General features: G+C 45.4%; 1 protein-coding gene across 4 annotated transcripts in view; it reads left to right on the plus strand.

Annotated features, from left to right (window-relative positions):
- Window positions 1-26,861, plus strand: part of LOC137416603 (phosphatidylinositol 4-phosphate 3-kinase C2 domain-containing subunit alpha) — a 146,874-nt gene that overhangs the window by 33,975 nt on the left and 86,038 nt on the right. For all 4 annotated transcript variants that reach the window (XR_013621791.1, XM_078769815.1, XM_078769814.1 and 1 more), the window contains 7 exons: window positions 4,120-4,217; window positions 12,767-12,924; window positions 17,363-17,483; window positions 19,962-20,073; window positions 23,556-23,635; window positions 26,109-26,172; window positions 26,294-26,440. Coding sequence is in view for 3 of the 4 variants with exons in the window: in XM_078769815.1 (XP_078625941.1) it covers window positions 4,120-4,217; window positions 12,767-12,924; window positions 17,363-17,483; window positions 19,962-20,073; window positions 23,556-23,635; window positions 26,109-26,172; window positions 26,294-26,440 (780 nt within the window). In the remaining variant the exon portion in view is untranslated. The remainder of the gene's footprint in view (window positions 1-4,119; window positions 4,218-12,766; window positions 12,925-17,362; window positions 17,484-19,961; window positions 20,074-23,555; window positions 23,636-26,108; window positions 26,173-26,293; window positions 26,441-26,861) is intronic.

A 26,861-nucleotide genomic window follows, 5' to 3' on the forward strand; every position in this document is an offset into this window, starting at 1 on the left:
ATCGATCTTGGCTGAGGTCCGGATACAGGTCCAGCCTCTTAGTAAATACAAAACATAAATGGTTCAGCCTGGCAGAGGTGTGCGCTCTATCAAGTGTTGTTTTAGTTGTAAATGCATCATTTGAAAAGCACTCGAGCATGAGTGACTAAATGATGGCAAAGTACTATGCTATCATGTCCACACCTTTCTCAAAACTTACAAAACGAAAGTACAGAAATATAAGCTTCTTCTGTCTTCTATCTTCTTATATATATAAAAGAAAGTTTTTGATTGTTGGTTTGGTTGTTTGTTTGTCTGCACGCACTAATCTCCTGAATGGTGAAAGATAGGAGGAAACCTCTGAAACAAAAAATGTCGGGACGGGCCCCAGAAAGGTTATAGGCTAGGTGGCGAGGCCGGTCTGGGCCCATTTCGCAATAAATCTTCTTCTTCTTTCAAAATTCTCTTGAAGTACAACTTATGCACTTAATAGGAATATCTGACTGATTGCAACACATGCTTTCAAAATTCTTTCTCGCGGGACCCGACAGAAGAAAGAACAAGGAATCGTTGAGCACTAACTGATACTGGGCTCACATCAGATCTATGTACAGAAGATTAAATTCATTCAAAAAGAACCCGGGCAACGCCGGGTGCATTCAGCTTGTGTGTGTGTGTGTGTGTGTGTGTGTGTGTGTGTGTGTGTGTGTGTGTGTGTGTGTGTGTGTGTGTGTGTGTGTGTGTGTGTGTGTGTGTGTGTGTGTGTGTGTGTGTGTGTGTGTGTGTGTGTATATATATATATATATATATATATATATATATATATATATATATATATATATTGTTACAGATCGCGGTTTAGATGTTATGATGACCGAGCGGTGGTGTATTACCGCGACCTAACAGGATCCCTGACTCACCCGATTCACCCAGAACTTTGGCCGGATCGCACCGCAGCTGCTCAATGAGGGGAAAAGACAAAAACGACGAATGCAAAGAGGAAAAGGAATAAAACGAATAGACGGACAGAAGAGTAATTGGATTTATTATTTACACAAGCAAAAAGGAGCAATCAAGTTTCTTTACAACACATAAGACGCAGGTGACACAGTGCAAATATTAGCTTACCTACAGACTTAATTAAATACCCAGGGACAGAACAAACAAAAGACAAACTCACGTACACAAGAAGGGTGGAAAGGCAGGAGGTGGATGGCTGGAGGGAGAGGAAAGGTCCAAGGGGGTGCTGCAGCTCAACCGGCGCGTTTAGCAGCCGCCGTTCCTTTTCGGCCCTGCTCCAAACCGCCGTTCAGGCCCCCTTTGGCTGTTGGGTGTTCTTGCTGCTGCGGCCTCCGTCCGCTGCGTTCCCAGGACTTGTTTGACTCGTTGGTCCAAACCCTCAACTCTTTCTTGGTCCCTCACTCTTTACCACCGACTCCTCACCGCAACCAACGCAACCACTTGACCACCACCTCTACTGACTGACTCTTCACCACTCTCCACTTGACGACCGACTCTCAACCAACTCGGACCAACTCTCTGTGACCAACTCCAGGCCTTTCTGTCTTCTGCTCTCCTCTGTCAAAACGCATCTTTTCCCTGGACACGCCCTGCCTTGGGTTATATAGGCCCCCGCCCCTCAACCTTTTCGAACCTCCCCGATCGCTCTTCCTCCGCCCTCTCTAGCCAAACCCCTGGCTCATGGTTGGTCGAGTGGGGCTGGCTCACTCCTCCCCTCTATGACGAGGTGGAGACACGCCTTTCTTCCCCGACTCGAGCCTCGTGGTCAATGGCGGTTATTGGAGGGGAGGTAATATGGGCAATCGAGGCTCGGCAATGACGAGAGGGGATGTAATATGAAATGGAGATTTTTGGGGATGGGAAGGAAAGGGGATCTGTTCTCTTTCACTGGTGCAATGGAGTATTTCAATTAATGGAAGACACAGCCTTACGCTAATACACATAATAAGGATATAACTGTCAAAAAAGATATATCGTGTCCTGCATGTATGTTTTATGGACTAACTACGGGAACGCCCTTTGACCTTTATACAACCACAAACGGAGGGAGGAGGGGTGATATTTTACAACAACCTTTTACAACAACATTTTACCACAACAATAAAATAAAAAAAACATTCTCATATCCACAACAATATATATATATATATATATACACATAATACATACACATAATACATACACATAATACATACACATAATACATACACATAATACATACACATAATACATAATACATATATACACATAAGATGCATTTGAAAAAGTCCAAAGGAGGTAGGGATGTCATTGCAGAAAAGTCAAAGGAAGTTGGGTATAGTGTCATGCAAGTGGCATCCATACGTCTTTTTTGTTTCATTAATTTATAGTTTGAACAGGAAAAAAATAATCCAATAGTTCATGTCATGTCAACGTCAAAGTTCATGTCAAAGAAAACGTACTACCTGTCTGTTTTCTTGTATAGTCTTCACTGTTGACACACCTGTGACTATGTTGTGGTGTACCTTCAGGATGTCAAAATTCAGATTGTTTTTTTAAAAGTCGTGTGCAGTTCAGGGATTGAGACTTCCCACAGGGCGCACTCAGACCACTCTCAAAAAGGTGCCAACCACACTGAGTCATGATGCCGTTTTCAGCTTGGATTTTGAAAGCGGGCTGTTCATCAAAATACTAATGAAACAGAACTTGTGCAACAATGTTTTTGATATAAAACTAACTTTTTATTTTTATTTTCTTTTTGCATTTTTATCATGGTGATGTGTGTTTAGCTGGTGATATCATTTTTTATCATGTGTTTATTATGGTGATGGAGCTGGTAAGCAGGAAGGTGAACATGAGGGGTAGTATGGGAAGGATGCTGTCTGGATGCTCTGGCTATTGTGGTAGGGAGTAGGCGGGAGATGTAGGAAGTACTGGGGGAGTGTAAGAAGGTATTTGGGAAGCATTGGCAAGTCACACAGAAGATTGAGGTGATGTGGGTTGGGTAGCAGAGGAAATAAATGAATATCAGGTTAGAGGGGAAGGAGATCAGACAAGGAAATAGGATTGAGTATCTGGGAGGAACAGTGACCGGGGATGGTAAGTCAGAGGCAGAGGTATTTAGGGGGATTCAGGTGGGTGCGAATGCGTGGACGAGGGTGGACGGTGTAATGGCAGTCAGAAATATTTCAAGGAGACTGAAAGGGAAGGTTCCGATGTCGTGTGTAACGCTGGCCTGCCTTTACGGTCTGGAGATAGTGGCACTGACAGAGACAACAACAACAAAGGATGCAGGTTTGCGAGAACAACTGGGTCTGGGGGATTGTAGGAGTGAAGAGGGTGGATTGAAGTGGGATGGATGAACTAAGGAAGGAGATTGGTGTGCAGATGAGCTTGACGGGAAGATTGGTGAAATGCCGGCTGAGATGGGCTGGACACTTGGTGTGGATGGGGGAAGAAAGAATGGCAAATAGAGTGGATAGTTTGAAGGAGCTAGGTCAGAGGAAAAGAGGTAGACTGCAGTTGAGACGGAGGATTGTGTGAAGAGGGATATCAGTAAGGTGGGGTGGTTGGAGAGTGGAGAGATTTGGGTGAGGAGAGAGGGGAGTGGAGGAATATCGTGGTCAAAGCAGGGTAGGAGTTCGGTACCATTGGACCTCACCCCATATATAGGGAAGAGGAGGAGAAGAAGAAAACATCATTCCACCCATTTATTACTGGCTCTTGTCTTCAGGAGATGCATGTCACGAAAGAATGAAATGAATGCCGCAAGTTTCTTGTGCAAAAGCATCAGGAATTGAGCAGATAAGATGAACCCTGGCAATAATTGTGAAATTTAAATTTGTATAAATGTATATTCAGGCCATATACATATTACATAGGCAAAAGTATTTGTTCATTTATTGATTTAATCCAATTTCTTCTCCTTTCAATCTAATTCCAATATTCTTTGCCTTTTCTCGTATCTTCTTATCAACTCCTTACTTTTCTCCATGCTACTTGTTCGTCCATTTTATCAACTATTAATTTAAATTTGTCCCATGCCTCCTCTCATCTGCATACATTTGTTCATGGCTCATATGAAACAAAAAATTTACTGCCGACATATTATGCATGTAAATATCATTCTTGTTTATCCAGCTACCAATCCATGTCCAACCATCTGCTAGACAAGATGCTTTCACCATGTTGGAAGGAAGTGATGAAGAGGTTGCTGCATTCTGTGAGGTGGTTAGCAGGTGAAACATGGCGGTCGTGCTTTTTGTACTTTCGGTGTTCTATTTGTTCCCAATGTTTCAAACACGCGGCAGGCTTGCATTGTGCTTGCCACCTTCCCCAGTTTCCTGCGGTTTATTTGGGATTGATGTGTTTGTGAGATGTGTGGCAAATCTAATTTTGCAATCTTGAACAGTGGCTGCACTAAAGCTTAGCTATATAGGTGATTACCCCACGCACGCAAAGTGAAAAGCGGGATTATATAATTGGTTCACTTTCTGTCTGCAAACATCAGTTTATGATGAATATATATATTGTTACGGACGCGGTTAAGATGTTATTATGGGCCGAGCGGATGGTCAACCGCGACCGTTACAGGATCCCCGATTGGCCCGACTCCCCCAACGTTGACCAGATCGCACCACAGATATTCAATTTGGAAACCTCTAAAGCGACCGAAAGAGAAGGAAGAGAGAAGAAGACAGAGTACGGAGGAATAACAGGATTTATTATACACACAAGCAAAAAGAAGGAGCGATCAAAGTTATTTACAAGCAATGGATGGAAGAAGCAGTCACACAGTGAATCGTTAGCTTATACTAGTCAATTTACTTAACCCCAGGACAACGATTAGGACAGACGACGTTCACACTTACACGGGGGATATTGCAGGCAGGTATGGCTTGAGGATGGATGGTTGTTTTTGGGAGGCAATGGAGGGTCCAGCATGGATTGCTGCCTGGCGCGTCCTTTTCGTGGCCTGCGGCCCCTTAGCTGCCCCCTTAGCTGCAGCGCAGCTGGTCGCACGATGGCTCGCACACACCTGCTCGTTCAGGCGTCTTCCTTCTCCCCAGCAACAACGAGCGACAGCAAGCAAGAGGACGGGGTCAGAGCAAGAGAACGGGGTCAGAGCAAGAGGGTGGAGTGCGTCCCGTGGCGGCTTATATTGGTTTCCTCACCGAACCTTCGCGCACTTTCTCGGGGGTTCCCGCTCCGCCCTCTCTTAGCCAAACCCCTTGTTCTGGGTTGGATGAGCGGGGCCGACTTACTCCTCCCCCCTATGACGAGGGGGGCGACCCGTCTTCTCTAGCCACTCCCCTTGTTCGTAATGGCCGCAAATGGCGAAAACCGGTCAGCAGCTGCAGGTAAGGCGCCGTCACGTTGCACAGCAGTTCAGTACTGCAATAAACGGTTGTTGTCAAAGCTCAAGTGGGGGAATCCCTGGCACTTGAGCTGCCATGGATCATCGGAGGGGCCTACGCTTTATTTCGTTTGATACAATGCAGAGTCAATCTAGTGGGAAACACATATTTAGCCTACATAGAATAAGGAAATAAACTATTTAAAAAGATATATCGTGGCCTGTGTGTAAGTTTCATGGAATTAACTAGGAGGACGGCTGCGACCATTATTTACATTATGAGGGTGTTACACACAACAAAACCATACTTTTCACATTCGTTACACTTTCTCCAAAATTGTTACACTTCTCAAAACCGTTACACTTCTCAAATTCGTTACACTGCACCCTCCTTTCTTCAGGCCCATCCTCGGGCCTACAAAACTTTAACTTAGTGTGACACGTAGGTGTAATTCCCTCTACAATTAACCTGACCCTGAGTGTGACAATCTTAAAACACAAATAAGTATGTCCCCCTATTGCATTGCACCCTGTCTAACAGACTCAAGCCCACAGCTAACCGAATTACGGAATTGTTCTCAAACTATACATTTACGGTGGGGAGCATTATTTACAGTGACGTTATTTCTTTTTTACAACGCAACCCAGGACCTGTGTTTTTTTTTTCTTTTTAGGGAACAAGAAAAAGAAATTCCTGTTGGGAGGGAGGAGACAACACGCATTGCATCGATGCACCAGTACCAATACCACCAAAGCACCCAAAAGCACCACAAAAGCACCAAAAGCACCAGAAGCACCACTCGGTGCACAGTCACCACGGTTCATAATAAACACAACAAAACAACTGGTGGTGGTCTTCTCTTTCTCTGCTGGGCCGATGTTCTTCCCGACGTCTTCTGGCTTCATGCGGCCTACTTGGAAATAATAAAAAGCACAACTTGTGTTCATTTTTATTTAGGGCCGCAGGGGCCAACTAAGGGTGGTCCACCTGTTTGGCATAGGTGCCGCCTTACCGAGGTCCGCAAGCAAGATTCCCTGGCCACTATGGCCGGTCTCCAACAGAGGTGCCCTGCCCCAGAACCTGGGGTCCATCAAGTGGTACTTGGCCGCAGAACAGCGGTCCATAAAGTGGTACATCAACGCAATGCATGCTGGTTCTGAGAATCTCGTGCGCACAATGCCCATCTCACGCACGCTCCCCTCGGCGCCCAATGGCGCACAGGTCCTCAAGTGGGAGACAAAAGGGGGGAAGACAAATGAGCGAAGGGTAAGGTCACAAGGGTACACGTCAATAAAGGCAATGCAGGGTGAAGTGCGTACGGAGAGCGAAGTGAGAAAAGCTCGTCTCTACCGTACGTCACCCCCCCTGTCACCTACACTACCCTTGCCCTTACCCCATATGAACAAAATCTACACATTTACAAATTCGTCGCTATCGTCACGTCTTCCCATATTTCCCATACCAAATTCGTCTCTACAATCCCACTATCCAACATTTGCCATCATCAATTCATCATCAATCCTCAAAAGGAGGAAGAGATGGAACATCAAGCACAATGTCACACCCACGTCATGATGCGTCTCACAATCCAAAACATTTGCATCAAAAATAATTAAACATGGCATGGTGCGGAGTACCTGTCACCTCAGGTGAGTGGATGCAGATGGTGCGAGGAGACTCCAATCCTAACTATCCTCTAAATGACTTTAACACACTTTACACTACCCAGGGTCTTTCCCTGCCAATCCATTGGCCAACTTACACTATGGGTTCTAAAAACCAATTCCCATTGACCAAACTGTGGTGCTTCTCAATTTGGGGTCTCACTCCCCCGATTCATCTCCCGGTGCCCTTGCACAATTTCTGGGCTGTGACGTGTAGCTCTCCCAGCAGGTCTACCCACCTGCACACCTCCACCACTGCAGTTGCCTCCTGAGCTTACCTGCTCCTCACCCTAACCTAACTAACTGGGGAAGGCCCCTCCTGGCTCTGTCACCCCTTGGTGCCCTCTGGCACTGGGCTACCCGGGTCCGTCCTCCGGATCCTCGGGCCCCATCCACAACAACTACCGGCTCCCAGAGCCCACCTGCGGCCTCACCTGGCCGACATCCTCACAGTGGTGGAGTGCCCAAACCAACTACACACACTAACAGGCTACACGCCCAGCCATTTCCACAACACTAATGCACCCATCCAATCACCATTCTTCCACCCGCACCACAGATGCCAATATCCAACCACAATTTACCTATACCCTCTACCTAACACTTACACTACCCGCCCCGGGTATTCGTGATGGGGGTCTACTCTTCCCCCATTCACACCTTCGCACCATCCACTCCACTCCATTGTTTCCACCATGCTCACTCCACGACCATCCATTCCAATACTCCATTTATTCCACACTACCATTCTCCATACCTGTTGTTGCACACCTGTGCACTCACACCTGGTGCCACCTGCACCCTCCTCCTCTTCCTGGACCATTGGGTCAGCACAATACACAATCACCTTCACTCACTCATACACTGCTCCACACACCTGTTCAGTTGCACACCTGTGCAATCACACCTGTTCAATCCTCAACCACACGGCATCATCTCATCTAACTACTCCCCTCTGAAACTTGCGCTTCCCAGTCACCCCTTTAAACTATTGCGCTCCCTCGTCATTATCATCCACTCTACTCTACCTGCGTCCCCACTACAGGTGTCATTGTCACTAACTAATCTTAACGTTACCTAATGTCCTCTTCTAGGGCCCTACACACAATATCCTAACCCACCCGGGCTAGTTTTCACTGCCATACACCCCATAATCTATAGCGCATTTGCCCCCCCTCGCCGTGAGGGATGGTGGATTGCCCATCCCACCAACATCGGGGAGGTCCCACTATCAATTTTGCTCGTCCAAATTCCAACCAATTCAAAAATTTTCCATTTACTGCCAATTCTACCCACTATTATAAATTTCGTATCAAATCACTATCACTATCACTATCACCATCATCACAGTCCACTATATCCTAGCCTCGGTGCGTCGTGACATCATTAAACTCGGTTCGTAAAGCCGAGCAATGAATTCGGGTGGTTTGGTTGCCTGCAGGTTGAATCCGTCCGGCTTTCGGTTCAAGGGAGGTGGTTTGGTTGGGCCGAGGTTCCACGCACCATCTCGGCGCGGTACCTTGCGGTCCCGGGCCCGATGGCTCAATCTCCCCCGGTCGGAACCCCGTCCCAACGAGGGGGCACCGTTCCGCTTCCTCCCACTCGCCCTTGAACCGGACCGGTCGCCTCGCCCGCCAAGGCCCGGACTCGACCGTGCGGGGCGGGGCCAAGCCCGAATCGGCAACGACGCTTCGAAGAGAAACGACGCAGCTTCGATCCGCGCCGGGCCTCGCATCCAACAAAGGGCTCCTCGCACTGAGTGCCCGCATCGGCTATCCGTCGCTCTAACCGCTAACCCGGTTACCGTCGATGCTTCACCTGCATGCTCACACGCATACGCTACCCCTTTCACCCTCACCAAACCCGGCGTTCCAACGCCGTCCGTACATTCCACCAACGTACTCCCTGTTACACACCACACCTCTCGTGCACACTCGTTGTTCGCACACTCCCTTAACACACCTCACGCACCGTCTTGCGCACTCTCCCTTGGTACATACTCCGTACCACTCACCATGGGCGTGCACTCTTGCATCCACCCACTAACGCGCTCACATGGGCTCTCCCACACTCGCGCTACCACCAACTCAGGTGTGCTTCCTCGCACACGTTCCACCACCACCTTACTCTCCGTGTCACACTCCGTACACCCCGACGTGTATTCTCGCTCGCACTCGGTTTCCCTCCCACACTTTATAACACACCCACTCGCCGACGCACACTTTTTCCTCCCACGCGTGCCATTTCCACTCACACGGGACCCTTCACCAACGCCCGGATGCCTCCTCGATCCCAAGCGCGCGGAATTTCTTTTGTCGTCAAACATCCTTCTACAAAATCTCCCCGCACAATACACAGCACGACTCACCTGGGGGATCCTTTTCTCCACGCGCACCTGCAAACTTCCATTCAGGTTAAGCACAGCATCGTGATGTGAGCACGGACTTTGTACAGTTTCCATTTCTCCCTTCAATTCCTGGGTTACCTCCGTCGTCTCTTCAATTTTAACTATACCCACTACTTTTGCTTTTTCGACCGCTGGCTTTATTAAAATTCCCTCTACTTCAGCGGTCGCCGGCTGCCCCATACCCCGGGTCGCGATTTCTACCTCCGTCATTTTACCCGCGCTTTTCTTCACTTCGCCCAACCAGCGCTTCTCGCCCCGCTTTACCTCGTCGTGCACCCCTGGGACCCTTTCGCCCAACCTGCGGTCTCTGTCCCTCTCCGCTTCCCTTACCTCATATGCGACTCTGTCCCTCGCCATTCCCTCAGTTATTTCTTTAATTTGGTTTCCCCAGTCCTTTTTGACTTGCTCCCTCATCTCGGCCATAAGGGCCGCCATTCCAGCCATAAATGATTGCATGACTTCACCCGTTGGTACAGAGGGCGCGGCTCTCGCCGCCATGTGCAAGGCGCCATTTTGTGCCTCTTCAACCACGTGCGCGAGAGCGCCATTTTGTGCGCCTGATACTCCCTCAACCACCTCCTTATTTCTCTCCTCCATTTCTCCCCTCTGATCCTGGGTTACCCCTAACCCGTCTATCTCCCCCACCGACATCCGATCGCCTTGATTGTCCATGGCGCGATCTCAAAATTCGGGTTTTATAAAACAAAATTTCGGCAGCTCGTAATTTTGACCAAAATTTTTTTTTCTACTCGTTTTAAAAATTTGGTTCGGGCCTCGTATCCCACTCCTGACACCAATTGTTACGGACGCGGTTACGATGTTATTATGGGCCGAGCGGATGGTCAACCGCGACCGTTACAGGATCCCCGATTGGCCCGACTCCCCCAACGTTGACCAGATCGCACCACAGATATTCAATTTGGAAACCTCTAAAGCGACCGAAAGAGAAGGAAGAGAGAAGAAGACAGAGTACGGAGGAATAACAGGATTTATTATACACACAAGCAAAAAGAAGGAGCGATCAAAGTTATTTACAAGCAATGGATGGAAGAAGCAGTCACACAGTGAATCGTTAGCTTATACTAGTCAATTTACTTAACCCCAGGACAACGATTAGGACAGACGACGTTCACACTTACACGGGGGATATTGCAGGCAGGTATGGCTTGAGGATGGATGGTTGTTTTTGGGAGGCAATGGAGGGTCCAGCGTGGATTGCTGCCTGGCGCGTCCTTTTCGTGGCCTGCGGCCCCTTAGCTGCCCCCTTAGCTGCAGCGCAGCTGGTCGCACGATGGCTCGCACACACCTGCTCGTTCAGGCGTCTTCCTTCTCCCCAGCAACAACGAGCGACAGCAAGCAAGAGGACGGGGTCAGAGCAAGAGAACGGGGTCAGAGCAAGAGGGTGGAGTGCGTCCCGCGGCGGCTTATATTGGTTTCCTCACCGAACCTTCGCGCACTTTCTCGGGGGTTCCCGCTCCGCCCTCTCTTAGCCAAACCCCTTGTTCTGGGTTGGATGAGCGGGGCCGACTTACTCCTCCCCCCTATGACGAGGGGGGCGACCCGTCTTCTCTAGCCACTCCCCTTGTTCGTAATGGCCGCAAATGGCGAAAACCGGTCAGCAGCTGCAGGTAAGGCGCCGTCACGTTGCACAGCAGTTCAGTACTGCAATAAACGGTTGTTGTCAAAGCTCAAGTGGGGGAATCCCTGGCACTTGAGCTGCCATGGATCATCGGAGGGGCCTACGCTTTATTTCGTTTGATGCAATGCAGAGTCAATCTAGTGGGAAACACATATTTAGCCTACATAGAATAAGGAAATAAACTATTTAAAAAGATATATCGTGGCCTGTGTGTAAGTTTCATGGAATTAACTAGGAGGACGGCTGCGACCATTATTTACATTACGAGGGTGTTACACACAACAAAACCATACTTTTCACATTTGTTACACTTTCTCCAAAATTGTTACACTTCTCAAAACCGTTACACTTCTCAAATTCGTTACAATATGAATGATCGTTTTAAGGCCATTTTCCCCGCTAGAGCGGGGGTTAGCCTTGCGGGCCCCATGACAATCATGGTTCCCTGTTTGAGGCAATGTTTTTATGGCCGGATGCCCTTCCTGACGCCAACCCTTGGTCGCCTTTTACGATGTGCAGGGATACGGTGTACCTATTCTAAATCGGGGTACACACCGTGATCATTCATCCCAGCAAACTGGTACTCAATTTGCCGACCTCGGAAGGATGACGGGCTGAGTCAACCACCCCCTGGTGTTAATTTAGCGATCGACCAGGATTCAAACCCAGGATCTTTGGATCCCAAGCCGGCACCCCAACCGCTAAGCCAACAACAGGGATTGGTGATCGAGGAACAACTTGATTTCAGTTGAATGTTGTTTTCTATCCAACCCGGAGGGGACAACAGATTTGCTCTCCATCTGTCTGTCCGTCCGTCCGTCCGTCCCACCTCTGGTTTTCTGCACTTTTCCCCCTTTATCCTTTAACATATTCAACTGAAACTTGGTACATGGCTTTATTATAAGTTACAGAAGAAGTTTGGGTTTCGGGGGCATTTCGCCAATTTTCCACAGAGTTATGCCCTTTTTGAACTTGGAAAATATCACATATTATACATGGGTCAGTTTTCAGCTGCCCTAACTCCACCCCGCTGCTTTACACCTATTGGCTGGATAGCTGGCCTTACTCCACCCCAAATGAAGCAGCATAGATTGGCAGGCCTTAGGCCTGGTGTTCTTCCATGGCCCAGTGAAACTGGAATGATCCCAGGTATATGACCACGATGTATTATCAAGGCACATAAGCCGTACACATGTTTTGCTTCATGTATGTCCATCAGTGTTTTTTGTTGTTTGTTTTTTCCAGCACACAACACGGCGTTATACATCGTCCAAATAAAGGGATGTGTTTGCTGATATTTAACTCAAAGTTGGTGGGGGGCATGTATTGCAAAGCAATTCTTGCTCTTTTTGTCAGTGCATTGATCTTCTGCTCTCTGTTCAAAACTTTCACGAGTTGTGACCTCCTTATACAAAACCTCAACAGCTCTGGCGACCAAAATATTTGTTAAACATTTGTTTTTGAGCATTATTTGTAGTTGAAAACGTACGTGTGTGGTTTGTCCGAATTTTGTTTCAACACAGTTCTTGGGTGGAAATGCTACTACTTCAATCCGTCATTGCCTAACTCCAACATTTTTGGCATATTTGTTCATTATTATCTGCTTCTTCATTTGTTGAGTGATTGTTAAATTTGATGTGCGGACTTGGCATTCAATGGCAGCTGGCTAACCAGGGCCTGGATCAGTCTTGTTTATGATGCTGTTAATTTACCATTGCAGACTGCGGCAGCAAAACCACCAAACCTCTCAGAATGCCAACTACAACTTTGTCCTCAGCCCAGTGCTCTTGGAGAAGGACCTTTCAGCAGAGAATGTCAATGTCAAAGTCACAATCAGGATTGAAGAACATCAGCAGCCTGTGACGTTCACTTGTGACGGTATGTTGGCATGAGGAACACAACACGCACATTAGGTCTCGCAAAGGATGATAATCATTTGGTAACAAGGTGAAGACTGGAGTATATCAGTTTATTGGTTTGCTAACATGACCCTTTGGCAGAGAAGGAAATAGGCCACAATTTTCCTGCATAATATGAAATTTTGAACTAAGGCATCATGTGTGTGAGTTTCAGCTCAGGTATGAGTCAGAGGATTCTCCACATTAGTGAGGTGCAAGCAGTGAGCAATATATTTGTTTTTCAAACGAGTGGGTGTCTCACGAGATATTATTGTATAAATTGCTTGGTCACTTTCCAAGGTGCTCTGCTTCCTCAAACTTAAGCCCTATTCACCTATAGGCCTTATCACCCTCAATATTTCCCACATCTGACCATTTTATAAATCTGTGTAGGAACTATTTTTCCTTTGTTCCTTCACTACAAGTTGTATGATTGTCTTTGCCCAGATTTCCCAATTTTTAAGTTTCTCCTGTTTGGTTTTGGTGGAATCAACACTCAGGATTGTACAGCTTGGAAAAAAAATAACATTCCATTATATTTGCTATTGTAAAAGCACTATAGCAGCTGGTCCTGTTGCTGAAATCTCATTAAGAACTTCTGCCCAATTTCCCTTTTGTATCATTTTCTGTCATTATTGCGTGCTGCATAACAAGGCCCTCTTTGTTACCCTTTCTCTTGTGACCTATGATGGTACATTTGTATACATTTGTATTTGTATACAACAACAACACAACAGGTCATTTTCCCTGCTGGAGCGGGGGTTCACCTTGCGGGCCCCATGACAATCTTCTCCATTTTGCCCTATTTTCTACATCTCTCCTTGTTAACCCCCTTGCCCGCATTTCTTCTTCCACCATCTTTAGCCAAGTCTTTCTCGGTCTTCCCCGTCCTCTACTTCCTTCTACATTAACTTCCATCACTCTTCTCAACCAGTCACTTTCATCCTTCCTCAATACATGACCAAACCATCTCAACCTGTGCCTCTTCACAGCATCAATCACAGGCAATATTCCCATCATCTTTCGCAAATCATCATTTGTCTTCCTCACTCTCAACGATACTCCGCACATCCATCGAACCATTCGCATTTCAACCCTTTCCAGCCTTCGTTGCTGCTCTACGTTCATAACCCATGTCTCGCTCCCATAAATGATAACACTTCTCACACATGCAGCATATACCTTTCCCTTCAGCTTCAATGACACTCCCCTCCTCGTCAGCACGCCAATCAGTTCCTGAAACTTCGGGACTTCCATGCACATCTCACTCTAGCAACTGTTGCCAAGTCTGATCCACCTTCTCCATTCAGCATGTCTCCTAGGTAGCAAAATGTTATCACACCTTCCAGCTTCACACCATCTCCAATATCCAACTCAACATTTCCTCCATCTGCAGCTCCCTCTGTGCACACCTTGCACTTGAATATAGCTGCCACACTGGTTAATGACCCTCTCAAACCACTACATTTTTGATGAACCCACTCAGCGCACATTGTACCACCTTTAGTACATTGAATGGAATTCTCTCCGACACCCTTCCTGCACACAGCACACGGCCACTTCCCAGTTCTTTCCTCCTCACCACATGCTTTACCACTTGCCATCACCTTTGTATTTCAGATATTCACCTTCAGACCTCTCGCCTCCATACATTCCTTCCACTAGTTCATTTTCTCCTTCAGTCCATCCATACTTTCCCCAATCAACACCAGATCATCTGCAAACAACAACTCCCACGGTAAACCCTCCTTTACGTTCTGAGCCATCACCTCCATCACAGCTACAAATAGTAGTGGACTTAGTACCGACTCCTGATGCACTCCCACCTTCACCTCAAACTCAACACTGTTCCCGTCCTTTGTCCATGCAGTTGTGTGCGCGCTCTCGTACATTGCCATCACTACTCTGATCAACCATTCCTCCACTCCTTACAATAAAAAGCGCGTCTGTCGTTCCTCTTCCTGGCATAAACTGCATCCAAACTGCATTTCGTCGATCTTCACTTTATTCCTTATCCTCCTCTCCAACACCCTTTCCAATACCTTCATTCCATGCTTTAATAACTTTATCTCTCTATACGAGCCACAGTCCAGAGGGTCACCTTTCCCTTGTATGGAGGGACGAGGGTACTCAGTTCCCAATCCACTGGAATGCGGCCTTCTTTCACCACCAGATTACAGATCTCTGTCATTCTCTTCACACCCCAACTTTCCGCTGCCTTCAACATATCTCCCACAACTCCAGTCGGCCCTCCCGCTTTTTCTACTCTTCATTCTTTTATCGCTTCATCCCTGGTGTTGGGCTAGCGGCTAGGGTGCCGGCTTAGGATCCTAGGATCCTGGGTTCGAATCCCGGTCGATTGCTGAATTAACGCCAGGGGGGTTGACTCAGCCTGTCATCCTTCCGAGGTCGGCTAATTGAGTACCAGTTCACTGGTAATTCCCTGGTTGTCGTTAAAGGCGGCAAAAAGGGTTGGCGTCAGGAAGAGCATCCGGCCGTAAAACATTGCTTCAAAAAGGGGGACCAAAAAACAACAACAACCACAGTTCCCGAAAAAGGCCAACCCCCGCTTTGCGGGGAAAAATGGCCTCTAAAGGTGGTTTTTATTATTTTATCGCTTCCTTAACTTCCTTCTCAGTTATCTTTCCTGCCGGTCCTAAAACTGGGTTACTCTTTATGTTGCCATCCCATTCATTCTCTGTATGCAACAGCATTTCCATATATCTCTTCCATCTTCCTTTAATTCCATCTGGGTCCACAACGATTTGTCCCACTTCATCCTTCAAGCAACTCACCCCCATCATATCACACCTCTCTTTCGCTATCTGCTTTGCAATCCTGAATACCGCTCTCTGACCCTCTTCCGAATCCAAGCGTTCTCCGAACATTTTCCTACATGCCTCCTGTGCCTTTGCTGTCTCTTTCTTTGCAGCCTTCTTGGCTGCCTTATAATTTTCATGCTCTGCCTTTTCTGCCCCGTACCCTTTGCCTTCTGCCACTCCTTGAACTTCTTCCTCTTCTCGTCAATCCTCTTTCTAACTTCATCCCACCACCATGTTTCCGAGTGCCTCGGTGATCCTTTTGTCCATCCACATACCTCACCAACTGCTCCCAACAGACTATCTTTGTATTTATCTTTATATTTGTATTTGTATTATATCTAACATTTGTATTTGTATGTTTGTTTTTATCGACTGGTGTTCATATTCTGCATCATTTATTAATTTCACTCAGAGAAACCTGTGAAGTGGAAAAATTTCCTCCTGATGCCATTTCCCTTTCAGCTCTATTAAGATTTGGAATGAATGAATGAATGAATGAATTATGAATTATGAATTAACATTATGAATATTATGAATATGAATATTAATTATGAATATTATGAATTAACATTCATATTAAGCTTTGGAATGCAAGCATTTTATGTTCTCGTAATCAGCACTCTGCCCTTACACCTGCACTCGGCTCAAAATGTAAACTTTTACATTCTCTAATTTAATCTAATAGGAAAAGCAGAAATTTCAAATCTTGCTTTACTTTCTGTCGGTATTGGTAGATTTGGAGTTGTAATGACATGAGAAATGGCACGACTCCCTACGCTGCCAGTAAAACTCCCTCCTCACTCGTCCTTCGGCATGACCCACTGCTCGCCCTCCATCGTCGGCACGACACCCTCCTCACCCCTCTGTTGTTGCCACGATCCGCTGCATCATCACAACGACCCCTCCTCGCCCCTCCATTGTCACCACAACCCCTCCTTGCCCTATATGTCATTGACATGACGCCCTCCTCATCCCTTCGTTGTTGCCATGACCCCCTCCTCGGCCCTATCTGTCATTGACACGAGCCCCTCCTCGCCCCTCCGTCATCGCCATGACACTCTCCTTGCTCCTCCGTCATCGCTACCACCCCTCCTTGCTCCTCCATCATCGACACAATCCCCTCATCGCCCCTCAGTCGTTGGCACAACTCGCCTCCTGTCCCTCCCCATGTAACCCCCTGTTAACATTTGGTTGAGAAATTTTGTTCTTATTTCTCTGTTGATGCAAACCATCTCCAATCCTTATAAAAACTCGTTTTCCATCCTGGCATCATGACATGGGCATTCTGATCACCAACCAATATTTTTTCTTGTTTATCGTTCATGCTTTTATCACATGAGTTCTTTGAATTATTTTCCTTCGTCTCTGCTAGTTTCTGAAAATCCACAAAGTTCTCTTCAAATTTTGGTTATCCCCTTTCTTCCCTTTTTTAATGCAGGCTTTTTTTTTTGGACATTGTATAATCATCATTTATTGTGTTAAACCTGTGATTAGTTTCTCAATTATTGTATTAAACTGCGAGTACAGCAGCAGTATTAGGACGGTCAACATTCTAGTTGTTGATACTAACCTACCTGTGATTCCGTTTGTTTGCAGTGAGTTCATTGGTTGAACTCATCATCCTGCAGGCACTGTGTTGCACCCACGATGATTTGAGTGTCCTGGAGATCACAGATTACAAGCTCAGAGTTTGTGGACGGGAAGAGGTACTTCAAAAGTAAGCATGAGCCAATAAAGTGTTGCATAAATAAACTGGATTTTGTTTTTAATTTTTCTGCCATTTTGTTGTATAGTAAAACTCTGACATTCACGGGGGATATGTTCTTGAAAACTGCCGCGAATGTCGAGGCATTGTTTCAATGGGAAAAAGGGGGTTACGTTCATGGCAGTTTGTGATTCATAGGGGAAAATTTAAGAACATTTAAATTTAAGATAAAAAAGTTTAAGAACACTAATGCACATAATTACAGTTTCATTAAGATGCTTGCAAATAAAAATAACAACAATAGTAGGTACTGCAAAGAATTTTTATTTATTTTTGATGTGATGATGCTGATTATGATGATGTCAGAATCCTCATTTTTCTTTATGTATCGGACAGTGGATTCATTCGTACTATATGTGCCCACAGAGGCCACTCTCTCACCCCTTGCTAGTCGGACAGGTCAAGCAACTCCACTTCCTGGGTCAAGCTCATCACTTTTTTCTGCCTCTTCGAGGCAGACGCATCTCCTGCACTACTCTTACAAGCAATTAGGACCCATTATTGAATTGAAACAATAAGCACAAAAGTTCACGAGCGCGAGGAATCACAGTGGGACAAAGCCGCAGGACAAGAATACAGTGATCCCTCGTTTATCGCGGGGGTTACGTTCCAGAACCGCCCGCGATAGACGAAAATCTGCGAAGTAGCGACCATATTTTAATTTTATTATTTATATATATTTTAAAGCTTTATGACCCTCCCCACACTCTTATTAACCTTTCCCACACTCTTATTAACCTTTCTCACACTCTTATTAACCTTTCCCATACTCTTATAAACACTTCCTATACTCTTAAACACTTTTTACACTCTTAAACATACGTAATTTTAACAACATATAAAATTCTAATGGGTACTCACCATTGAAGATACTGTAGCGACCCATGGGTTCCCCAAGCAAGACCAGCATCAGAATCTCCTTGCTCCAGCCGGTGACGTCACCGGCGGGGATCCCCGGCGTCAGAGTGGCTGGTCACGTGACCGCCAAAGCGTGCCGCGCGTGAGGGTATAATCAGCTACACCTGTTGATCACGTGACCGCCGAAGCACGCCACGCTTGAGAGGCATGGCTTTCGGTTTCGGTTTCTGGTTGTGTTTTATAATGCAGCCCGATAAACGGGCTTTTCAGTGTTCCCGAGTTGGTTTTGAGAATAAATATCTTCTCGGACGAGTTTGTGTCTTGCCCGTCATTTCGTCCGTATCAAGCAAGAGCCCCGGCTCTTCAATACTACAACTTGCGTGATGAAGATGATGATGAATTAGCTGTGCAGTACTGATGACGATGAAGGTGATGACGATGATGAATGTACTGCACAGCCAGAAAGAGCATTACAGTTACCCATTACGTGGGTAACTAGCGCAAGTGGAAGCTGCCGCATCTGCGTTTTCCATACGCACGACTCTTTGTCTCTTTGTCTACCCTTCTACTGTACACTATGTACAGTATTTTATTTCTTGTAATATGTTTTAATGACTGTATTTTTCTTATTTTTTTACGTTTTTTAATTTTTTAGGCTAGAAAATGCTTATTTTACCACAAAAATATTTAAAATAATAGTATATAAAAATACATTTATACCGCAAAATCCCACGATATAGCGAAAAATCCGCGATATAATTTTACATATACTAGCGAGAAAAACCCGCGATGTACCGAAGCCGCGAAAAGTGAACCGCGATATAGCGAGGGATGACTGTAAACAGTTAGGCCCAAGACACGCTGTGCAGATGGACCCGCACAGGGGATTGTGGGTAGGGGATTATCACCAAGGGGATTGTGGGAAGATGGAAGAAGGCTGGGTTGTGATCATTGTTTCTGGGGGATGGTTCATTGTTTGTGAGGGATGCTTTATGCCCGCAAAAACTGTGATTAGCTGGAACACAAGGGCTGCAAAAGTGGAATCGGTACACATTTTTTATACCACGAATTGCGAATCTGCGAGTGTCGGTGTTTTCGTTATTATACTTGGGTAAAGTTCTTTATAGATTATAAAATTGATGATTTTTCCAGTCTCTTTGAAAGATTAATCACTCAGCCTATTCTTCAAACAGTAAATCATTTGGACATCCGAAGGTCGGTGTGATTTATATGTATCGACAATAAAAAATGTGGAGTGAATGCACCTTCAGTAGGATCAGCAGTGAGAGCCTTTTTCCTATTTCTGGGAATATTTGTTTTATCACACTGCTTCACTTTATGCTCAGCACCTGCTATTATAAGCTTTGAAATGCAAATGTGAGTCGTTTCTTGTTTGAACAGTCATAAATGTTATGGTCCTGTGTTTCAGTAATGTAAAACCTCCTGCTTAGTCATTTGGAGGAGAGATTGGCTTTAAACATCTGTTTCATTGTAAATCGAGATAATGTTAATCAATGCAGGTGTTATACCCCCCCTCCCTTTGTCTTTTTAATTATATTCATGTCATGACAGTAACAAATGCCTGGGAAGCCATGAGTACATTCAGCTGTGCCGCAAGTTTGATTTGGACATCCATCTCCAACTGCTGCACTGCAGTGCTATACGGAGCAACCTAGCATGCACGGTATGTTCACTTTCCACATGCCCAGTTTGCTGAAACTTCACTCTTAACATTACCATTAACTCTTAACACTATACTTAACATTACCATGTACACATGAATTACTTAAGATAAGAACGTTGGATAAAAATTAGCTGCGAAGGTAAATATGCGGAGATCTTAGGTCCCGTAACTCTGTAGAACATGAAATAATCATAATATTTAGTCTTTTTGTCTCTTTTTGATTAAAAATCTCAATAGAAGGTTGAAGTGAGAGAGGAGTAAAAAGGCGTGTATGGGCGGTGGGGCCACATTTGGGGACAACAAGCAAGGGAATGAATGAATGGGAAAATAGAAGAGAAGGAAGGGGAGGAAACTTAGTAACTTGCAAGTGTGAGTGTTGGTTTGTGTAGGGTTAATGTGGGTGGAAAGTATATCGGGTACGACTCAGGTATGACATGACATGACATGAGATGGTGCTTCACCTCTTGCTTTGAAGCCCTGGAAGAAATAATGGGATTGAACAGTCTTATTATTTCTGCCAGGGCTGGTTAACCAGGTTTTAAATGGCCATATTTCAAAAATTTTAGGTAAAAGGTTGTAGACAGCAACCGCCCAGTGTGGTACTACCGTTCTAACTTAGGAGCCATAAAGTGGTGCTCGGAACCATCTCACACTCTCCGTGTCAGGATTGCTGGTCTTACTTTCTGTCTCGCTCAAACTACAGCTACTGGGCTGTCTTTAATCTCTCTTTCTCACAAACAAACATCATGCACTTTTCATCATACACTTTTCTTCTCTTTGTGTAAGGCCTGGCCTCGATGAGGGCTATATAGTCTGTGCCTGGAGCCTTCAACATGAAAAAATGGGGGCTGAGCTTTTCCGGAACGTGGCACAGGGCTTTTCCGGTAGGTGGTTCTACAAGCAGGAGAGGAAAGGAACAAAAGGATGCAGGTGGCCAGAAAGCCTGGATTTTGGGAATTTAACCAGGAGGGGTTACTGGAAGAATGTGTGAATCATAGAGGAGCTGGAGAGGGCTAAGAAGGCATAGAGAGCTGGATCATAGGATATGGGTTTGAACGGAAACTTGCCACTGACCTGGGTATTCCTTGTGCTTTATACTTTTGTGGTTTGTATACTGTCTATATATCCAGGTTTGGTATTGGTACCAACAAAGCAGATAGCTGACTTTGTAAATAACAAGCTACTCCTCAATCGCCGTGCACTGTCCAGTGTCCAATATTCATCCCTGAAAACGATATTTCACGTCTCAAAGCAAAATCCCATATTGGTTGAAGATTTTCTGGTGGCCATTGTTGTCGCCTCGTGGCAGCATCATCAAAGCAAAGGACCTTCCGGGTATTTTGAAAACGTTCCCAACTCGTAATATTGTTGTAAAGTGGTCAACCATCTTCAGGACTCCACATCTGAGCAATCCCCTCATTCTTTGACTTTGACACAACAACAAGTCTGTTGAATATCGTCAATTCCATTGTGTCACTTTCACTGCTGCATGTACACCCAGGGCATGCATATACAGTACATCATTCTGCCATTATTCTCTTATATACACTGGCTTCCGATGTTTGGGTACTAGCATATGGTCATGATCAGGCATGTCCAGAAAAATATGAGAAACAATGATAGGATTGAATCGCACTCATGGTTGGCAAACCTTGTTGGCCCAGAAACGATGATAGTATGGAATCACACTCAGGGTTGGCAAAGTATGTTGGCCCAGAAACGATGGATGATAGGATGTAATGGCACTCAGGGTTGGCAGAGTGTGTTGTCCAGGGTTCTGCTTTAAAATATTGAACTCTTTGGCAGTCCTTGTGTGCCTGCTTGTGGTGCAGATAGCCAGATCATCTGTTCTTGGCTACAATGTTTTACTCCCGGGATGTGTTCCCAACACTCTTACCTGCACAATCATTACCTACATTGAGCATTGCCATAATCTCAACATCATCGTCATTATCATCATCATTGGTTGCGACAGCTTCTTCACTCATATTTCATCATCAGATAGTTGGGAGCAGGTGAGAGTACTTGCTGTCCGGAACATCATTCTTGCTATCCGGATTTTCCTCAAAAATGAGCTGAAGCACATCATCAGCAGTGAAACGCATCCCCTTTCCATCATAACCTGAATCCAATGATTACAAAGTCAGGAGAAATGATGCCATGGTGTTTCAACTGGTTTTATTGGACCCAGAAGTTGAGATTTAACGGTTTGATGGACTGCATCCTTATTCAGAAAGACTGTCTTAAAAACAGTTTGAGAGATTTTATTGGTCAAGTTGGTTTCGGAAAAGTGAATTTTGGACTTCTCGTCCAAAATTAGAATTCATTACAGAATTCAAAAAATTCATAGCAGAAGTAGGAAAACTGATTGCACTTCCACACTGTGTCCATTGGACCCAGGCCGTAGTAGTAGAATACACAATTAGTTTTGTACTTTTTCCTTCTTTAATGGCCACAATAATTCCCACGTTCTTGTGGGTTTGGCTGGGGGGAAGTTTATAGCCCAAATATTTCATGAACGGGTGACCCGGCCTTGACATTCGACGAAGTAGTTCGGGCAGGAACTTTTTATTTGTTCACGGTGCCGGCGATAGCTCGCCTACTCTTCACAAAGGACACCATGGGATCTTTAATGTCCACCAACTAATGCTGGCAGACGGGACGCCCAGTTTAAATTCCATCTGAGGGATGGCACACACATATTGATGCTTCGCTCTGCCTGCGAGATACCATTAAGGCAGTTTATAGCTGAGATTCCAACCCAGACCAGACGGCTGTGGTGAATCTGCATACCTATAGGCCATCCTGACAGCCCCTATGCCCTGTTAAAACCTGGCTACCAAATTTCATAATTTTCTATGTTTGCTTTGATAAATTGATTGATGTTGTCAATCTGACAAGCCTCGTGTTGGCTTAGCGGTTAGGGTGCCGGCTTGGGATCGTAGGATCCTAGGTTCAAATCCCGGTCGATTGCTTAATTAACGCCAGGGCGGTTGGCTCAGCCTGTCATCCTTCCGAGGTCGGCAAATTGAGTACCAGTTCACTGGTAATTCCCTGCGTGTCGCAAGAGGCGACTAACAGGGTTGGCGGCAGGAAGGGCATCCGGCCATAAAACATTGCTTCAAAAAGGGGACCACGGTGCCTAAAAAAGGCCAACCCCCGCTCTGCGCGGAAAAATGGCCTTTAAAGGTGGTTGGTGTTGTCAATCTGACTTATAGACAGGTAAACACATAAGCCAAAGAAAATAAAAGTTGCCAGTCAACTGCTTCTTCTGATCTGTTTAATAGAAGGTCACAAGTTAATATGCTTTTTATTATTCCGATGATGCTGACAAAGTAACACTTGCTAGAGTTGAGCATGACCGTGAATCAATTGTGTGTACAGTGGGAATGCTTGGGATAGGAGGGCACAAGCAATGTATTACCTTTTAGATGTGGGCCCATGTTTAGTTAATGGTTGATGTAAATTCGGTTTTTTTCCAGGCTGATGACCTTAATGCTCCTGTTGATCTGAAAGCGCACATGCATCAACTTGACCAGCCTATCAAGCACACCGTAACCAAGTACGTCAGTCATCTGGTCAGAATATTTCGAAACAAAGTTTTCCCTGTACTTAAGCATACTGTTCGGTTTGCAATACGCACAAAAAATTAAGTAACAAATGTTTTGAGGTTTTAAGAGGACCAGCACAATTGCCTTATTGCTTATTTCCTTGAGTTGAGATTGATGCTGCCACAGCCTACCTTGCGGCGAGGTGAAGAATTATCCTTTGTGTTGTGGAATTGTCTGCAAAGTGGTAGTTACCTTTCAAGTGATGAAGAGACGTCGTTGGTATTTACGAATAACAGGATTGGACACTGCTTTTGCAGGTCATTGGCCTCTGGAGGTAGAGGAGGTGAGAGAACCTCAAAGCAAACTGCTCCACAAAACCCACAGGAAATGTGAAAGCCTATCTTGGAAGGAACCCTGGAATTGTACTATTAAGCATCAGTCACATTTGCTCTACAGCTAGGATACGGCGGCCGTACCCCCCCTAAATTGACAGAAACGTGCGGCGGCCGCAGAGTTTCTGAGGTGGCCTCAGGGTGGCCCTAGGGCGTATGGCTATCTTTTACAGGCCGTAGGGGTCGCCGTGGAATTATAGCGCGGAGTTATAACTTTTTTCATTTCTTGGGTGGCCGTAGCAATTCGACAAGCCGTAGCCATGACAACTGTAAGTGCTGTTATACATATGAAAAAGAACTGGTATATATACCCACTCGTTACCGTCCGTCTGGCCGCACGTTCGCCTTAGGGCCCCCCTGCGGTCGCCTTGCGGGCACCTTGAGGCTACCTTGCGTCTGCCTTGAAAATTATATGGCCGCTGCAGGGACGCCCTAAGGTCACCGTGCGACATCAAATCAAAGACCGTATGGCACCCCCACGTTTTCGGTCTCCACAATTTCTAAATACCCCGTGCGGCTACCCGAAAAATAAAAACATATGTGACTGCTACATTGTGTGGCCGTGGAAATACTGCGGCCGCCCTATAATTGCTAGTGGCCGTAGATTTTTTAGACCCTACGGCCGCCGAGCCAAATGTGACTGAAGCATTAATTGCAATTGATCACCGGCTTTGACACCAATACAAATTTTTATTACGAACCCTAGGTATGAAAAATGTAAACATATATCGAACAAACGGTTTCAAATGGAGCACCTCACCACCATTAGCGCATTTAACTTGCATCAGATGTGGCAATAAATGTGAATTGGTGCTCCCAGCTTGCCGGCTCGATGACCAAAGATGCCATTTACATTTTGCCTTCTCCATCCCTACCCCGTTTAGAATCCCGCATGGGCACAGGCAACTTGCTCGTACTTGTACCATTAACTGATGATTTGGAAAACCTTAGACTGCAGAGGAGAAAAAAAAACAATATCAGCAAAGATTAAGCTATTCTACAGCAATCAATATTTCGTTTGTTTCTCAAGCAATAGGCCAACCCATTAATGTTCGCTTTAAACTTCAGTCAGAATTGTGAACATAGCAAAGGAAGTTACGTGCTTTTAAAAGCAAAAATAGGACCGCAAGTCCTGAAGCTCACCTGGACCAGGAGCAAGTCACTCAAACCCCCTAACAAACTCCCTCAGACCCTGATATTTTTTAATGCCGTGAACAAACTTTGGTACATCATGGGCGATGAAGGTTGTGATCAAGTTTCATTGAAATCGTGTTTGTCGGTTAAGAGAAGAGAGCACATACTTATTTTGGAGTGGAGGAGGGAAGGTCAGGCACCCCCAACCCCACCCCATAATCCCCCTTAATGAACGCAAATTTTGATGCGGTCAATACACCTTCGTTATGCATCAGATATGAAGCTTTTGGCCATGTTTCATCAAAATCGTGTGTGTAGTTTCGGAGGAGGGAGCAAATACCTATTTTGGGGGGAGGGGTGGGGGTTCAAAAACACCAACACCCCTGTAGTCCCCCTTGATGAGCGCAGATTTTGATTCTGTCAATACACCTTCGTTAGGCATCAGACATGAGGTTTGTGGCCAGGTTCCATCAAAATCGTGTTTGGTTCAAGCGATAATGACTGAAGTGTTTACAGACTCACTGACTCATTCACTCACTCACTCACTGACCCATGGACACTGCCCGAACGCATAAGCTCACCGGACTAACAGCCAGTTGAGCCAAAAAACAATGTTGTGGATCTATAGCATCAGAAGCCCTCCCCCCTCCACTTTTTCCCCCATTTTGACTGTTTACTCTCTTCTACCGCATGCGTGTGCATGCGTTATTATTTATGATCTTTGTAGAGCATACATTCTCAGATCTACTGCAATCTATGTATCCTGGTGAGACTCTATATATACGTATATACATTGTTATAAAATTCTACATTGTTAAATGCTCTGTCTTATTGTTTCTTAGCTGTGGTTTTGAATGCTGCTGTATACTGTATTATCTGCTTTTCGATCATAATTCAAGAAAGTATTTATTCAATTACCGTATATTGTTTTGTTTTCTTTTCGATGTTTTTCCTGCAGCCAGACACTCTCACTGCTTCTGGATATGTATCACAGTGAAGTGGACTGCTTTTTGAAGAATTTGGTGGGTATATTGGCAAGCTTTGTGCACCAGCTTTCCATGCATGGTTGCATCGTTTCTTCTTTGTGCGCTCCTTTGTTAAATCCACTGCCCTACCCTCTGGAACTCGTTATTTTATTTGCAGAGAGAACAGTTCAAAAATGTGGATCGTGTCATCCAGGCAGCAAAATCTGTCTGCAGTTCTCTGGCTTCCATTGAGACACAATCCATCACAGATGCTGTACTTGGGCTCAAGCATGCTGCCAGGCCCTTGCCCAACACAATACCAGAGGTTACACACTTCCTTCAGTTCTGATTGATGTTATGCTTAGGACCACTATGATAATTTGATCCTATAGCAACATAAATTTAGGCGACTGCAGATCGATATCACATCGATTTATTTTTTAAACTCCGACTTCACACATTTTCACTTCTGTAGCAGATTTCACATTACTTTTTGATCATAACAAGAATGACCGCACTGTGGTCACAACCTGCAACACAAATGCAACAAGAAAAAGAGCAATCAGAGATTGCAAACCCTCGCCAGGATGTATTTTCAGTGGTTATTAAGGCTTTTGTGTGAAAAAACAAATATGGCGGCCGAATCACGTGTCCGTCGCCGTCATCATTATGTTTTTTCTAAACTAATTTATTCCTAGATTATGCTCAAGAAATTTCATCTTGATCGGATGAAGTTTTGTACTTGT

This window comes from Myxine glutinosa, chromosome 1 (genome assembly GCF_964187855.1).
Source record: "Myxine glutinosa chromosome 1, kmMyxGlut1.1, whole genome shotgun sequence".
Taxonomy (NCBI): domain Eukaryota; kingdom Metazoa; phylum Chordata; class Myxini; order Myxiniformes; family Myxinidae; genus Myxine; species Myxine glutinosa.